The 18,400-nt window shown below is 43.4% G+C and overlaps 1 protein-coding gene across 2 annotated transcripts in view; it reads left to right on the forward strand.

Annotated features, from left to right (window-relative positions):
* The window catches only part of LOC111839234 (guanine nucleotide-binding protein G(q) subunit alpha), a 29,477-nt gene extending 13,145 nt beyond the window's left edge, over nucleotides 1-16,332 (forward strand). For both annotated transcript variants that reach the window (XM_023802935.2, XM_072708091.1), the window contains exons 2-7: nucleotides 1,207-1,391; nucleotides 9,406-9,560; nucleotides 10,816-10,944; nucleotides 11,442-11,571; nucleotides 12,747-12,900; nucleotides 13,823-16,332. In XM_023802935.2, coding sequence (XP_023658703.1) covers nucleotides 1,207-1,391; nucleotides 9,406-9,560; nucleotides 10,816-10,944; nucleotides 11,442-11,571; nucleotides 12,747-12,900; nucleotides 13,823-14,013 — 944 coding nt within the window. In that variant the 3' untranslated portion in view covers nucleotides 14,014-16,332. The remainder of the gene's footprint in view (nucleotides 1-1,206; nucleotides 1,392-9,405; nucleotides 9,561-10,815; nucleotides 10,945-11,441; nucleotides 11,572-12,746; nucleotides 12,901-13,822) is intronic.
* The last annotated feature ends 2,068 nt before the right edge of the window (nucleotides 16,333-18,400 follow it).

An 18,400-nucleotide genomic window follows, 5' to 3' on the forward strand; every position in this document is an offset into this window, starting at 1 on the left:
CATCTAATGCCTGTGTTTACCCTTTGTATTTTAGTGAGCCAGCAGGATCCCAGGTCTTTGTTCTCTGCTCATGATTTGTTCACACCCATGTTCGCATGAATCTAAACAGCCGTAAGCTGCTCTTGGTGAGACCAGAACACCAGAACTATAGTTACGTCCTGGTTATTGTCAAAGTAGTTAATTCAGTAGGGTCTTCCAGACTTCCTTGTACTCTTTAGAGCATCTTCCCTCTGTACCTTGGCCCTGCCCCTCTTCCACCCAGTTGTCCCAGTGGCCAGTCTTCCTAAGAGCTGTTGTATTGAATATGTTGACGTTCAGATATGAGTGCATCCCAAGCTCTCCCCTGTCTTCAAGACGTCCATAGCATGGAATCCAGAGGCGGACATTTCAGGTCCAGAAAGTAACAATCCAAACCAGGATTTTGTTTCAACCAACCAATTGAGTATTCTGTGACTCTTCATACTCAACTGGTTGGTTGTAACAAAATTTTGGTTTAGATTTTTACTTTCTGGATCTGAAATGTCCGCCTCTAATGGAATCCAGATTTAATTGATGTATCTCTCTTTACCTGGCGTTTAACTGGGCTGCTTGTTTGTTTAAGGCCTGGTGCTGTCATGGGGCTGATGTCACTCCTAGGCAGTACTGGTGATCCCGCTCCTGCCTTTTTCGGTGCAGTTTTTGGCCAGGCCGCACTCTGATACCTGTCACAGCCGTTCATAATGTATGACGCTGACGGAGACCTAATGCATGAAATACCCTGGAGACTTCCCACTCCTTTCTGTTCTGCCATCTATAAATATTCCTGAGCTTATAAGTATTCATGAGCAGCAAAATCTGAAAAATATTTTTTGTTCAATGTAGCTTTTGTCATTAAGACAATTTCAGGCATATGGATTAATTTTAGTATCTGAAACCGTAGCCCTGAATATTCAGTACTAATTCCTACCCCCTGCAGAACCCCGCAAGTGGGGCCTGCATCTGTTTGTTCATTTGTTTGTTTAATAGCTGTTGTGATCAGTGATTTTGGATATTTGATTCATGGCTTCCTCATTCACTGATATCCTGTTTGTGTCTTAGCCTCAATGTCACCGCTGTCCTCAAAGAGCCAAATTCCCACCTGCAAAGTGAAGCATCGTGTTGCATTATCCATAATAAACATAATGCAATGTCTGTCTCCTTGTTTTCTGTTCGTCCTCATTGCCACAGGAACTGGAGAGAGCGGAAAGAGCACCTTCATCAAGCAGATGAGGATCATCCACGGCTCAGGCTATTCGGAGGAGGACAAGAGGGGCTTCACCAAGCTGGTTTACCAGAACATCTTCACCTCGGTGCAGGCCATGATCCGCGCCATGGAAACACTCAATATCCCATACAAATATGAACACAACAAGGTAAATCCTGTTTCTGAGCTGGAACTGCACATCTTGTCCTCAGACAATGAATGAAAACAGGTTGGGTTAGGGATCTACGGAAGGTTGTGGGTTTGAATCATATGACCACTGGCTCCAGCTACTCCAGCAGCACTGCATTCTGGGTCAGCCTGCGCTCTAACCCAAAAACTTCCTCGCCCCTGTATGTACATGTGTATTCGGCACTCATGGAGAGAAAACTGGGCTTTGTGAAAACTACCTACTTTGAATTAAACGTCTCTATTCTATTGAAAAAGAGACCATGCTTGTGCTAAAACTGGCAGTCAGTTTTCCATTTTTCAGCCGATTCCTGTTAGCGCTGTAATTAGGTAGCTGGTGTCATTGTAGGTGCAATGATATTAATCATGTTGTTAGTCTGTCCATCCATCTTCCATCCACTTATCCAGTACCGAGTCCCAGTGAGACTAGGGGCACAGGGTACAAAGCTGGGGCACATTCTGAAAAGAATGCCAGTTTATGGCAGGGCTCAATCTGTGGGTTGTATGCCTGACCACATGCTTCTGAGCTGTAGGAAGAACCCAGAGTACCTGGAGGAAACACATATTATACCAGGAGAACAAAGTCCATTGGCACAAACCAGGGGCAGGAGTCCAGGCCCAAACTCAGCTTATCTGAAGGGCACCGGAGGCGGTCTTGGGACTTATAGGTTGTGTTCATATTTTTTGTTCCTAAGATTACTAAGGTTAAGGCAATCATGATGGGTTCCCTTCCGTCAGCTATTCATATCTGTTGGCGTGATACGGAGATAGACCTGCTCCTGCTGACTTCAAGCCTTAGGAACATGCTTCATGAAGACCATGTGGTCTACTGAAAAGGAGAGTTTTTTTTTTTTTAATGATATTTTTATTGATACTTGTGGGGAAATTCACACAAATACATTGTAGTTTACCTCATGTTTAAGCTTTGCAGTATTTAAAATAATGTAAAACCAGGACTCTGGCTTATTCTGGTCTGTCGCTGATGAGCCATGATGTAGCCATAGAAACACACCAAGACTTCCACACTGTCAGGGTCAAACACCCATTTGGAAAATTCTCCATGAGACCAAGCATGGGCGTGAAGGGCAGCCTAGGGAGCTGGGGGTTAAGGGCCTTTCTCAAGGAGCCGCAGATGTGCTGAGGCTGCGCTTAAACCGGCGACCTTCTGATCACAGGCATAGTGGCTTAACAAGGCGACCTTCTGATCACAGGCATAGTGGCTTAGCCTTCTGAGCCACTAGCTGCCCCCAGTGATAAAGAAAACTGCAACAAAGGATTGTTCGTTTATCGGTATGTTTTAAGTTTTACTTTATTAGCTGTAGGATTTGTCTTTGTGGAAACTGCAAATTCCTTCAAAGGTTTCAGATGTTTCATTCCAGTATTGCAGATAGGAGGAAATGAATCCATTGCCTTCTGGTATGAGGTACAGTTCATCCTTGTCATGTCCTGGATGCTGCTTTGAAGAGTGACGGGAAGCCCTGTCCTGTGGCTGATAACTGTATCTTGTGATGGACAGCCACGCGTAATCGCTTCCTCTCTGTCATGCCTATCCTGTGGTTGCCATTCGTTGGAGCAGCGCAGAGATGGGTGTGTCACTCAGACTCTCCTGGGTGAGTCCCAGTGGCCTTGACAGCATAAGGACTTTGCTGGGGATGTTTGACACTTGCAGTGTGGAAGTCTTGGTGTGTTTCTATGGCTACATCACGGCTTCATCAGTGACAGGCCAGAATGACCCAGAGTCCCTGTTTTGCATTATTTAAAATACTGCGAAGCTTACATATGAGATATATTAAAATGTATTTGTGTGGTTCGGAAATAAGATAACAAATGTAAAAACTCCAGTGGAACCACACTTGGGGTTTTTACCACACTGGAGCCGTGTCAGAAGGTTATCGCTAATGTTCCTAAGTCACCAGCGGATAGATTAGCGGGATTTTATCATTTTGCGCCCATTTTCCACAGAACATCATAACTGTAAAATAGCCATATATAAGCGGGTTTCAGTGTGTGAGAATGTGGTGTGAGAGAGTCAGGAGAGGGATGCCTCGTTCCCCCCCCCCCCCCCCCCCCACCTAACTAAATGCCTGCTCTGTTTACCTTCCCCATCGGTTTTTCTTTTCCTTGGAAAATACCTAAGTAAGCTGGTTTTATTAGAGCTTTTATATGAGGGTCTGCCAAAGGACAATGTAATATCCTCTATTAGAGTCATTAACCAGCTGAATTCTGTAACGCGTGCATGGGGGTGGGGCTTCCCGAGCGAGTCACCAGGGCGTTGGATTAGATTGGATAGAAGATTTTGGCGGAGAAACACTGGGGATAGTTTAAAATTTTGGCAGTGGGTTATGCTGAATAATGATGTCAGGCTTCAGGTGGGATGGGGAAGAGGTTTGGGTTTAGCGGGTCAGGTCCAGCTGCACCCGTTTTATTTTCTGGTTGAGGTCCCTCCTTAAAAGCTTCTGACGTCTTCAGAGCACCGTCAGACCTTGTTTGAGGCGAGATCCGGTACGGCGCACTGCATTTTCCAGTGAAGGAACCTCTGTTCTCGATCAATTGTGTCGCCTGGAGACAGGGGTCATGTACAAGGAACTGAAGAAAATGGAAGCCACTGGCTATGGTGGGGGGGTGGGGAGGGTGGGGGGGCACGATGCAAAACAGAATGTTTCCTGCACAGCACCCTCAGTTGTCCACACTCTGTTACATAGAGTCCAGGTGAACTTCTTGCTCTACAGAGCCTTGATGTGCTGGCCAGTCAGCCATATCTGGCTGTAGTTGGGGGCGGGGGGGGGTTCTCTCGATGCTTTTGTTGGCTTCCATATACCTTTAGCAATATTACTCATCACTGTCAGCTGAATGTAATGTTCTGGGTGAGTTGAAGTCAGCGCTGCTGATTTCTGGGGTATCTCAGGAAGGGGCCCTGGCCTCAGGTCCTGCCCACAAACCTCTTCCTCATCGGTGACTCATAGCAGATAAGCTGTGCACGCCGCCAGCTGCACTTCAGTGGGGAGATGCTAGATCCAGTACAATTGTGCTGCCTTGTTTTGTGCAGATCATTTTTTTGCAATGGGAAATTTTGCATTGTGTACTTGTGAGGATTCTAACTCTTCCTTATTTTGAGTCTTTTTTTTTGTGTTATTTGAGAAAACAAATCTGCATGAGAGATTTCTTTGTAATATTAGCATAGTAGCCACGAATGTGTGCTGCAACATTAATATAATCTATGGTGACCAGATAGTCCATGTCAGGGAGGACACTTTGAGCCAGGACAGGATTTGTAAACTACCATTTCAATTAAAAGGACCTGGAGTTCTTGCTGTGTGCTGATTTGGTCAGTTTCCAATAATCACGCATGTGTCACTAATGTTAATCTGAAACAGCTGGATGAGTCTCTCAATCAAGGAAGCACATTGATGCTAATGTCAGCTCTGCAAAAAGTGATTACTGGGATCTTATACCCGATGCTACTTTGAACCCTTTAGAATGGAAGAAAAGCCTCTCTCTCCACCGCTGGCTTCCCTTCTTGCAAGACCAGCTCAGCAAATCCATCATACTACATTTACCCGTCTCTGGTATTGATTCTTTGTGACCAAACCCGTCCTCCAGGTACATTAGCTGTTCTCCTTGGTTAACCATAAATAATTTAATCATAATATGGATGAATCGCGTCCAGGGTGTGCTGAGAAATGGGCAGGATGCAGCCCTCTTCAGATGTAGCTAAATGTGGAAGCTTATGCCATCAGTTTGAAGAAGCTTGCAGGCAGCATTTCCAGCTCATCATGTGCTTGTTCTCCCGCTCTCTCTTAGTGCTAAGAATTCACGCTCTGTGAGCTTTTGGACACAAAATTTTTCTAGAGGTTGGGTATCGTAAATGGTTCTTCGAGGCCAGCATCTCATTGGATGATGTGTGACTGACTGGGTTTTGCCCCAGTGTCTGTGATCAGAAAGGTTGCCAGTTCAAATCCTCAATAGAATAGTTACATCTCCATTAGGCCCTTGACCAGGGCCAAATAAATGACTCAGCACTCCTATGCCAAGCTTCTCACCTGTTTATATGTGTATCCATCCATCCATCCATCCATCTCCTCAGCCACCTCCTTCAGCTCAGTATTTTGACTACTTCAGTGACCTCAGCCTTAATGATGGGCAAGTTCTCTTCCGAGTGATGAGGCGACAGCAAAATCAATCATCGAGCAGTCTAAGGTGCTCTGGTGCCAAGTGCACTTATGAAGACCTTTTTGCTTGAACATGGTGTTCATTATGGACAAATTGTGGTCAGCACAGAAGTCCAGTATTGTCATCGAAAATAAAAAGCGGAACATTGCACGGGATGGAGACGCCGTTCCACCCAGTCACACCCTTCCAGGTTTTACTGTCATTCCCGACATGAGTATTTAAGTTCCACGGTAGAACAGTGGAGTTCTACCACATACAAGCACCAACCTGTGGGCCCCACAACTGCCCAGTGCCTCTCACTCAGGGCAACTGATGAATGGAATAAAGTCCAGCCCATCTCCAGGAGTTTCATTCCAGAGCTTGTGCTGTACTTTTAGGTGAGCCTGACGTTACCCAGATGGTATCGCTCTACCTCCTGCACTAGCTCAGACTTCTTTCCCACCAAAGAGGTAATGTTCTATGTCCCCGAAGCCAGTTTGTGTGAGTTCGATGTTGGTCCACCAAGACCTCAGCCTTTGCCTCCCGGTCCACAAAGCACCGGACCCTTACAACTCCTCCTGTAGGTGGTAGGCCCACAGGAGAACAGTCTCGTATGGCTCAATCAGGCTGCACCTGGCCAGCCCCATAGGTATTCCCGTTTCAGAGAGGTTTCTGATTCCTTGGCCCTGGTGTCCCTAATGTGGGCGAGGTTCCTAGTTCCTTGTTTTTGTACTTCATAAGGATTGTCTGAATCGCCCATAGTCTGGCCTCTCACCTAGGATCTATTTGCCATGGAAATTCCTCCTAGGGGCAAATGCTCTTACCAACTTAGATCCTAGGATCATTGGGAGAGTCAGACGCCTTCACCACGATAAGGAGGGTATGTCTCAAAGGAGAGTAATACAGGATATGCGAAAACCTAAAGAATTCCAATGTACATGTACGAACACTTGTGCAAATGGCAAATAAATCAATTCATTTTTCATTAATTTGTATGTCATTTACAAAGCAGTTGTGTGTAGCATCTGTCCATCCACCCGTCAGAGTAGTGAATAGTTACAAAGCATCTCATTGTCTTTCACCAATGCTGTGCCCTGGTACGCTGCTCTCTGAATGACTGATTCTGTTTAACTTAGATCTGGATGCTCTGAAATCTGAGCTGAACGTGGGCTCCCCCTAGCAGGCAATGCTGGTACTAAGAGGAATGAATAGCAAAATTGTTTGCAAATTTCTTTTTGGGGAATTTACCCACAATAAATTAGTTTTTGTGGGTTTCCCAAATGTGTGTGTCTGTACATAGTCTGTGAAGTATTTAAGAGCAAACTATGCTTCTGCATCATTTAAAGAGTAAGTAAACTTTCACTAATTATGGTACCATACCACGAATGTTGTTTTGCTTTATTTTGTGTAGTGGTGTTTGAAAGAGTTCATGATTGGTATAGGCATTTATTTGTCACTTGGAGCCTGTGGATGATCAAGCCACAGTTTTCAGAAGTGGAATTTCCAGTTGCAGTTCTGACATAATTAAACACAATGCAGTATTTTTCTGTCCATTAGAGGGAGCAGTGCTGCAATGACTTGTAACTTCAAAGTATCTTTTCATGTCAGCTTCAGATATATGATGCATGAAGTCATGCACCGAAGTGAAATATCATCATTTTCGCAGTCCAAATGAAAAGTAATAAACAGAATATAAATAGACTAAACAAAATATAGACAAAAATTGTGCAAATTTGTAGAAAAGGTTGGCATTGAAGCAGAATGTGCAATAAATAGATTTATTATACATCATTAGACAATGATGTGAGTCCAGAACTATGAGTCCTTTTAACGGATCCAGACTTAGGTTATAAGTCGTATAGTCTAAGGGACAAAACCGTTTTTAAGCCTCAGTGTCCTGACTTTGAGGCTGCAGAACCTCCTTCCCGATCAGCGGAGCAGAGGTTGTGAGATGAGCACCATCGATGGGTCCTTGGTGATGCCAGGCTGTGATGCATTCTGTGAGGACACTCTCAATGGTGCGTCTGGATGGGAGAAAAGCCAGGAAGTGAGATCGCTGCTGGGCGTTCTCAGTCAGAGGGGATACATGCTGGCTTTAGGAGAGATCCTTAACCAGGTACACGACCCAGAAATTAACGCTACAAGACCTTGATGGTAGAGCCGTCGATGTATAGAAGGTTATGCTGTCCCCGGTTACTTCTGAAGTCCACAATCATTTCCTTCGCCTTGCACCGCTCCACCGGATCGCTGGCCTCCTGTCTGCATGCAGACTCATCTCCACCACTCATGAGGTCCGTTATGCTGCTGTCATCTGCATACTTTATGATGTGATTGGAGGTGGTCTTGGTGGGGCAGTCGTTAGTCACCTGTTTCAGTTTAATTTGGCTGAAAACCCCCGAAGCTCAATCATTTCAGGCAATACTTTTCAACAACAGGTGGATGCTGTTTTTTTTGTTGTATCAATGTTAAACTACATCAGAAAGTGTGTTCAGAAGAGGGGTACCATGGCAACAACAACGTTGTGCTGGAAAGCTCTTGTGTGCATGTAGCATGAATTTGTACTTCACTGGATGTCATCTCCTAATCAGGATCTGGTATCCCACTGGTAACTTGTGGCGAGTTCTAAGCACATGGTCATGGTTTTTCACTGGGGACATAGGATCATGAAGTTATGGATATGAGAGAGCTGCACAGGGATCATATCTGTTCCCATCCCCATCCATCCCTGAGAACTCTCTCTACTCCATTTCCTCGTCTCCACCCTGTCCCCACATCTACCAACACCCTAGCAGTACAGTGTATAATTAAACACGCCCATGTTTGCCATATTTGTCTATATCTTAACGATTAAATGTCTCCCTTGACCCTGCCACCAGGTGGTGTAGGGGTGAGAGCAAATAATTTAACAGAAGAAAAGGGCTTACTTAATGTAGCAGGTACAAGAATATGCATATACAAGCAATTTCATTACCACTACCGTGGTGTCACTGTACACTGTATTGCCATTCCCACGGGAATACAGCAAAGATGATCTCCATTCCCGGTCTTGGCATGGGAATATTTTTATTTTTTCTCCAATTCCGCCGATTGCTGCAGATATCTGCTGTATTAACGCTTTCCCGTTCCTGTGCAGCCCTCTAACATGCAGTATGAACTGTAGATATGTAGACCCACCGCCATTGTCATATCTGGGATTGACCTGTTGGTGGGGATAGCTGTAATGAGGCAGGATTGGTGCATTTCTCTCTGGAATAACTTGGACTTTGTAGGCTTATGTACACACTGGGGGCTTTCAGCTAGACTAAACTGGCTATAGCAATACATGTTGATTCTGATTCAATTTGGCAATGGGCCTGATCCGTTCATAAGTTCATAAGTATCTATTCCCACACCCCTAATTTTTCTCCCATAAGAACTCTGTTTCTCTGATTCTACCTTCATGCTACCGTAATTGTGTTGTGGTGATTGTTAAATCTCTTTATGCCACACAAATCAAAATGTGAATGCGGGAGACGGTATCCAGGTTTGGATGGAAAAAAATTCAATATTCCAGTATATGAAACAGCTTGTCGTGCAGGCGGGGCTTTGGGTGAATGTCAGGAAAACCAGTTCAGCTGTTTGGTTAGAGTATTTTTTGAGATACCTGACTATGACTAAAATCTCAAGTAGAAGTTAACTAAATGATCCTGGTAAGACCAGTTTTCCATGCTTTATATTACTTGCATGAATTCCATTGTTCAATATCCATAAATGGGTATAATTAGTGCATCCCCTGCTGCTGCTTTTTAAACTAATTGTTGCTTATTATTTTTCTCTACATCTGGTGACAGCTTTCTCTCTTTTGCCAGGGCAATGCAAACGTAGTGCGTGAGGTGGATGTGGAGAAAGTGGCCATGTTCGAAAGCCTGCATGGGGATGCCATTAAGAGCCTATGGAATGACCCCGGAATTCAGGAATGCTATGACAGAAGGAGGGAATACCAGCTGTCCGATTCCACCAAATAGTGAGTAAATACTGCATTGTTTATTGTTCATAAATCTAATCCATAAGGATAAACTGAGTCATTTAGCAAACTTTTGTGATGAAGCTGATTAGAACCCCTGTCACGAAAATTAGCATGTTCAGTACATTAAGGAGTTTGTCATTGTCATTGTGTGGAATGTGGGCTATTTAATCATGATTTGATGATAAAGGGCACTGTTTGACTAGCATAGCCCTCCTGCCTTGGCAGCACATCAGCCTTAAATCAAATCACCAAAAATTTTCTTTAACCTGATTTGTTTGAGACACAGATTTGCATTTGGTGACCTTCTGATAGTTCTAGTTCTGCTCCGTCTGTTTTGTGTCAAGCTCTGATTTACATGTTGCTCTTTAAGAATTCTAGTAGTTTGGAGAAAACTGTATGGCTCAGTCTTGCAAATGGGATAAATGGGAAATAGGATCCCAGTTGCTAACACTGGAACATTATTCACAACAGCTTGGAATGGCAAAGAATGGAATTGTACGTACCTTGTTGATCTACTGCCTCAACACCTTTGGTACATGGTGGCCCTGACCACCCTGGTGGTGCTCTGTATCAAATGGCGCTTTTCCACTGACATACAGGAACCAAGCCATACCGCAAAGAGACACTAGTTACAGCATGGTTCCACCTCGCCTCATTTTCCACTGCAGGAGGGTCAACACGGTAAAGGCGTTCCCAGTTTTGGAGAGTGATAGTGATGTAAAACCAAAGAGAAGCTCGTTTACTGTTCATCCGGTGTACATCATGATTTATTATATTCTAATTACCACTTGCAGATCTGTGAGAATTGGCATCTTATGTTGGCAGCAAATGGTAGCAGAATTAGCATTTGCTTGCCTAAATTTTCACTATGGATGAGCCCTAGTAGTAAGTAGGGCCATGTCAGTGTGAGTACGGCTTTGATATGGCTCACATAATTTACAATGGAAAACCGTCTCTTCATGGTTACGTTTGGGAACGGCTCAGTTCTTGGTGGCAGTGGAAAGGTTGCAAAAAGAGAGGTTGGGAGCAGTCTGTTTGTTGACAGCCAACGCAGCCCGTGGCCTGTCTTGAAAAGCCATTTACGTGATCACAGCTGACGTGTCTTGGGCACGTTCCCATCTTTAGCTTCAGTAAACAAATGGAGACACATGTGCAGCCCTCGGTCACATGGCCCATCACCGAAGCCTGTGTTCTGTGTGTAGGCCACACCCCTTTCCTTCATGTCATCGTCTTTTCTGTCTTGTGTGAATAGTTACCTGAATGCCCTGGATCGCATCTTGGCTCCTTCTTACGTGCCTACCCAGCAGGACGTCCTGAGAGTGAGAGTTCCTACCACAGGGATCATTGAGTATCCCTTCGACCTGCAAAGTGTCATTTTCAGGTGGGCTACCCCCAACACCTCACTAAACCCTAGTTTAATGGATGACTTCTGAATCTGGCTCTTTGGTGTAGACAGATTTATCATGATGCCCTTATCAAAGCAATCCTTTGACTCTTCAGTGCTGGGAGAGAAGTGCAAGCAATTCAAAATGTTCTTTGCAATATAAAAGTTACTGACCCATTATGGAGCTGGTCTTTACTGTAGCCCAACTCCTTGAACATTTTAATTTATTTATTTTCAGCTTATTCAATTGGCCAAATTTAAATATGGTTCCTTTGCGCCTTAAGCATCACCATGACATTTGTTGTACTGGGTTATCAGGAACAATTATTTGTACAAGAGATAGACTGATAAGCTTGTCTTCATAGGTGTGTGACTATTCTGTGTGTTATTTATGTTCCGTATTTTGTGGGATTGGCTCATTTTGCTGTGCTTTGTAGCAGAGTGGTTTGACGAGTCTCCTGTCCTCTGGTAAGACTTGTCACTCCTGATTTCAGGATGGTGGACGTAGGCGGCCAGCGATCAGAAAGGCGTAAGTGGATCCACTGCTTTGAGAATGTCACCTCCATCATGTTCCTGGTGGCCCTCAGCGAATATGATCAAGTTCTCGTAGAATCTGACAATGAGGTAAAATTCTCCTAATGTGTAACCGACTCATTTGCTGAATGTCCTGGGGGAAAAAATTCATGTGAGATGTTTTAGAGTGATAAGTAAAACCTGGGTTAAAATTATGCAAATAATATATTTTTTTGCCATTTTAACCTTGTTTTTACTTGGAAATGGTTGCAAATGCCTCCCTGGTGGTTTTGAATACAACTCCTACTCCTTTCAGAGGATGGGACCAGTCTGATTTGCCTTCCTTTGTTTCCTCAACTTTGTCTCAACACACCTTTGCTTGACCAACAACACAACAATATATTGTCGATGTATAGAAGGTTATGTCACAACCAACTGTGTTTTATCTGTAATTTATCATGTTTTTCTTAGTAATCAATAGTGAATTATAGTGGTTGTTCTAAAATTTTATCCTTTCACAGATTATCCATATTAACAGGCTTCCAACATTTTCTTGTTTAACTCCAGTGTACTTCGGGTGGGGTAAAGTATAAGGGACATAAATCTGATATGGCCTTTGAGCTATACGGATCTGAATGAGAATGGGGTTTATTGACCATGTAAGTTCATACTTAAGGAATTTGATTTGACGTGGTACTTGCAGTGATATATGAAGGAAAAGAATATGGATGACAGTGCAGTGGAGCATGAAACATCCCAGGGTCAGCAAGCAAACATGGTTTAATAGCGAATAAGTTCAAATCAAACATGTTCAGTTTGTGCCTACCCGTGTATGCTTGTCTGTGCTTTGAACTATTGGATTGTTGCATGATACAGTGTGTCCAAAATGCGCCCAAGCGGCGCTCAGCAGTGCCAACCTGGATTGTATCCATAGCTGGCCAGGCATTATGCAGTGATGTAACTGGCATCATTCATCCAGAAAAACGGGGTTTTAGCCTGAGTTTCTGCATTCCGTACTATTCCCCACATCACGGGGTACAGATCGCAGTCAGTTTGAGACACATCGCTCTCCCAGTTCGCAGTTGTAAAGAGCGCCTTTGACACGCCACGAAGCGCACTGGGAGATGAGTCCAGTACAGAACTGGAAAAACCTTTTGTGAAAGAAATGGACATTTAAAGAAGTGTGGCTGCTGTAGGCAGCTTGCTGACATTACGGTGTATTTCAGCAGAAGCACACACATTCATTTTTATGTTTTTGTGTTTTTCTCTCTATCTCTGGTGTACAGAATCGAATGGAAGAGAGCAAAGCACTATTTAGGACAATTATCACATATCCCTGGTTCCAGAACTCATCGGTGATACTGTTTTTAAATAAGAAGGACCTGCTGGAAGAGAAGATCATGTATTCTCACCTTGTGGACTACTTTCCTGAGTATGATGGTGAGCTTTGGGCTCCATGCACACCGACACTGTGCTCACGCAAGCAATGACAGGCTGCTGGGAAGCTGAAATGTAGTGCCATTAATTCAGAATTTCTTTTGTTACCATGCATACAGCACAAAGATCAGGACTCAGCTTCAAAACATCTGTATTCTGCAGCATTCAGCTGTATTCTATGGCACTCTGAATCCACAGAAGTGACAAGTAGTGATTTATTTCACATTGAAAGCCTCTTCATTGGCTAGTTTTGAAATTCTACAACACGTGAACAATGAGAAGGTTATTGGGGTATAGCTTCCTGAGGCTGGGCGATATCGTATCAAAATTATATCGTGCCTTCGCAATAATCACCAGGGCTTCAGATGACAGGTGAAACATATGGCCGGACACCAGCTTTTCAGTGCCGCCTATCGCCCAGCCCTATAACTACCCCTATATCCCAATACCTACTGCACAATGAAAATGTTACCATTAATTCTGGCCACAAGCCAAAAACCTTACTGAAGGATTTTACCCGTAGTAGCTCTCGTTTGAGAACTTTCACCTTCCAGTAAGTTAGCTACCGCTATACCTTAATTGTGAGCCACTCATTTCCATGCAACCATTAAGCCTCGGCACATGGAAACGTTAGGATTCATATATATTCCTGTGTACCATTCAGGGAGCTACTGAATTAATACTTTATTCAAATCCCAATGAATTTAGGATATGATCAGCGTGGTTTGGGTGCTGGGGGAGAGGCCACGCCCCATTGCTCCGGCACTAATCCCACAATCCTCCTCCAGGCATTCTTAAGTTCTTGTACTTAAGGGACTTGTTTGCTTAGCTACCAGACAAGATGGGTACGGGAAGGGAATATAATTAGTGAGGATAATCCCGGTGCCATTTTAGGTAAATTACGCTTGAATTCTGCCTGTTTCAGGTCCTCAGAGAGACGCCCAAGCTGGCCGGGAGTTCATTTTGAAAATGTTTGTGGACCTTAATCCGGACAGTGACAAAATCATCTATTCCCACTTCACCTGTGCCACCGACACGGAGAACATCCGCTTCGTCTTCGCCGCCGTCAAGGACACCATCCTGCAGCTCAACCTGAAGGAATATAACCTGGTGTAGCCATGGCTGGGAACCGCGGTTCTACCCGAGTACAGCTAGTCGGAGCGGAACTGGCGACCGACACGTTCTGCCAGAAGGACTGTAGAACCTGTGACGCAAATTGACAAAGGAAAAAATTGCATTATCCTAATTTATTGCCGTCCAAGACCCTATGTTCACAGGGCTGCTAGTAAATATTATTATATTTAAAAGGAAAAAAAAAAGTAATCGGAAGGTTTCAATGTTGCTCTTAAATATTTGCAGCACAGTTTCTAACTTTTAGGCTAAACATTGTGAATTTTCATTTTAAAATCTCATTTTGTGCACTCAAGGAAGGATAGGAGGTGTTTCCTAAAGCAAACCAAATGAATTCTCCTTCCAGATCTGGTTTCAGATTCCATTCCAGCCCCTGTCCATTCCCGTGTCACACACGGTTTCAGCACTGAGCTGGCCAACCCGGGTCCATCTGTTAGGAAAGCAGTCTCTTTCATTCAAGTTTGTGCACTCTTCTGAAGGATGACAAGTATTGATACTGTGATTTTTAAATTATCAATATAAATTATTACACCTGTTGAGGTACTTCCTTTATGAATTTGACTGGGCAGAAAGGCAGACGAGTACACTGGTAAGGTTATGCAGTTGCAGTTAATTGGAATGGACACCAATCCAACCCCTTTTTATGCTGGACAGGGACCAGTCTTGTTCATAAATCTGTTACATGCCAGGATGTGACTGTATTTTCCATATAAATCTCTCAGTGCCACGTCTTTACTAACAGAAATTAACTCCTTTATCACAGATGCCAAATGAATACAACAGGACATCCCTTGGTGAATTTCCAAAAAAACCAGTATATTTCATGACACAGTATTTAAACATGTGCTAAGTCTTAAAGAAGCTATGAAGTTTCTTATTTTGCATCCCATTGCTTTCCTGTATTTCTTTTTCACAGCCAAAAAACGCTGGTTGCAAAAAGTTTTGACCGACATCCTGTATCCCAATGCTGATGTACCATTACAGCATTCGCTTATAGAAGCTAACTTAGGGAGAGGTGCATTGTGGGTGCCAAACTGACAGACTGATAAAGTTTGGGTGCTCAGCTGTGCCATTTCAATTTCATGAAAAGAGAAGATTCTGGAACACAATGCCTGTGTGAGGATTTGCGGTTTCATTTAGTGACATTTGTCAATATTGATCAACATTTGACCAACATTGTAGAAGCTCCTATGTATATGACTGTGTATTTTGATGTAGAGGTTCAAGGGGGGAACATGTGGGTTTGTTTTTTTTATTTTATTTTTAATTTGTAATTAACTAGTGTAAACCTTTTGTGGCCAGTCTATGTCCACTCAGGGTCTGTTCAACAAGGGGCCAATGGAGCTGTCAGTTGCTAAGACACTGTCTATGTTGCATTTTTCCTTGCAGTCAGGACTGGCCCGTAACAGAGCTAATGCAGGTGCCTCCCAGATATAGCCACGGCCGTAGAGCTTTCTGGAGAGTTCTGGAAGAATCGCGGTCACAGAGGAGCCGATGCACATGTTTGGTCGAATTATGAATGAAGCTGATACCTGCTGTATATCAGTGAAGACCAGTGACGTCACTATGTACCAAAGTTAGCCTGCATCTCAGATTGGCTCTGTTCCAGCCCCGATTTATAGCAAATGCTTTTGTAATAATTTCCTTAACATAAGCCTGTAACTTACAATTTATTGAGGCATAGTGCAATTATGAATGCTATAATCATTGTACATATATCTAAAATTTATATATAATATATTTTAAGTATATTATATATATTATATACTATAGGCTTTGTAATCACATTTTTTGGCAGATTGAATGTGCATTATTAAAAATATGTATCTATGTAATTGTATTGTATGTCTTGTAACTAATACATTTTGCATAATTTTATTTACTTTTTTTTAAAAGAGAGAATGTACATTTTTGCCAGTTCATTTCTCAGCAAGCCACAAAAAGAATGGTATCTTGTATCAAAAGGTATGCCAGTAATTACAGTAGCTGTTCTAGACCTTGTTCATTCCATTTTTGTATGAAAAACAAACAGCCGGACTAATTACAGGGCTGGTTGTATGTGTTTAACATGAAAGTGGCTCCTCAGAGTGCTTGTCGTGCAGCACTTGCAGCACCTGGACTCCCTCCTCCCCCTCCTCCTCTTCCTCAGTTTGCTAGGCTGTTCCTGACTGCTTTATAATGTCTGGACGGGATGAACTTGCCCCCAAAGTGGCATTTCATGTGCCATATTCTTTATTCTCATAAGTATTCTGTTGCTCGTTCATCTTTCCAAACCTTAAGAACAAAATAAACACTTTTACCACTTTTTGGCTCATGTCACTGCATCAAATCTACATGTGGATCTCAGCAATAGTGGCATCATGTCTAATTACAGTCATTCTGACTGCAGTGTGCTGTCATGCTTTGGTGGCATATTCTGAATGTATAAGAGAGATTTATATTGAACACATTGCACCTTATAAAATTTTATCAGTTAATAAGCTTTGCCTTATATACATTGCATCATCCAAAACAGAGTACTGTAAATTAAGTTCATTAGCACAGAGTTGCTCACAGTCAATTAAACCTACTGTTCATGCAGTATATTTTCAGTGTTATATTGTGATTTTATTACAAATCATGGCAGACTGTTGTTCTGGAGCCGAGGAGGTGACACAATTTTAAAGTCCCTTTTTCAGAAGCTTACAATGAACAGGCCTGCTTGAAAGGGAAATGCCTTTGCACTGCACTTTTACAGCTTAGAATTCAAAACACTTTCAATTCTAAAATATTTAATTTTCCAAGCTGATATCCTGAGAAAAAATCCAAAATGTCAGGAGTGACAGGAGCTGATGGGAAGGTTAGGATTTGTGAGCTGTGTATGTGTGCAGAGGCGAAAATGAAAGCGTAACTGACCTCCTTTAGAGCGGAAGTACAGCCAGTACCAGAGGCAGCACCAGAGGCAGTACCAGAGGCAGCACCAGAGGCAGCACGGGGTCCCATGATGCCCTTATTATCAGGCTGGGGGCTTTTTCTCCTACTTCTTGTTTCATTGCAGAATCTTTGTCTTTTTTGCAGCGCACTTTCCTGTGAGCTGAGGTCAGTAAAATTAACATGAAAACACCCAGGATGCTGCATTTTGTTTCTGATAAATATGTCCCGTCCAGACTGTACCCCAGCCTTGTGCCCTCAGCTGCCTGGGATAAGCTCCAAACCCACCACCCAGAAGTTTGTACCCCTGAGCAGGACAGGCAGTGTGAACACATCCCTGTAGTTAGCAGAATGCAGGACAGATATAGCCCTTTAGGAGGCAATTAAATTATACTAGTAATTTCACAATATCTAATACTGCCAGGACAAACAGGCCAGAAGTGTACTTGTTCAAAAAGTCACGAAGAAGGTCGCTGATAAGCAGATAAGCAAACGCAGGCCAAGGGGGGGGGGGGGGGGGGGGGGTTCCATGAAGCAGGATTTCTCAGTCAACTGGGTTAGCTTAAGTTAGAAGTCATGATCGTCCAATGAAAGTTGAGGTAAGGAGCATTCCTTTTGGAAGATCGTGACTTCTGGCTTAAGCTATCCCAGCTAACTGAGAAATCCTACTTCATGGAACCCCCCCTTGGCCTGCGTTTGCTTATCTGGTATGTTTATGAAGGCAAAGTGTGTCTTTACAACGGCAGTCTTCTTTTGTTATTCCCTAAATAAAAACGTCTTTTGGCAGTCAGAGAATGAGGCAGTCCTCTGTGTTAAAGAGTAAAAATTACTAAATCCTGACCGTGACACTGCACGATGCTGTTAACGCTGATGAGTGCCCCCCCCCCCATTATGACTACAAACAACAGCCAGAGAGAGAAGTCCTGTGGAACCTTTACAAATGAAGTGAATCTCAATATTCACATAACAATTGGACTGACAAAGACTTTGATGGGAGTTTTTTTCCTTCCCAGATGGTTTCTCTATGGTGCTTCTATGTCATATTAGCAAAAACAAACAGCAACAAGAAACATACATTCTTTGGCTGATGCTTCTGTCCAGTATAACATACAGGTAGGGGTTACAGAGCAGGCTCAGACAGCTGTGGCAGCCATTTGGCTATGCTGGGGGGGGGGGGGGGTGGCCTCAATCACAGTAACAGTTGTCGACCACCTTGGCAATCCATTGGGTGAGCAGACAATCTGTTTAGGTGGGCCCAGCCCCTGCAACCCTATAGCCACACCCCTGTCTGTGTCCCTGGAGTAATTGGGATTAAAGGGCCTTGCTCAGGGGCACAATAGTGACATCACTCTGCCAGCTTCAGGATTAGACCCAACGACCTTCAGATCTTTGGCACATGTTCTAACCCCCAGAGCCACACACTACCTCTATGAGTATAATACCTTACAGAATTCAAATGGAA

The sequence above is a fragment of the Paramormyrops kingsleyae genome, chromosome 2 (genome assembly GCF_048594095.1).
Source record: "Paramormyrops kingsleyae isolate MSU_618 chromosome 2, PKINGS_0.4, whole genome shotgun sequence".
Taxonomy (NCBI): Eukaryota; Metazoa; Chordata; class Actinopteri; order Osteoglossiformes; family Mormyridae; genus Paramormyrops; species Paramormyrops kingsleyae.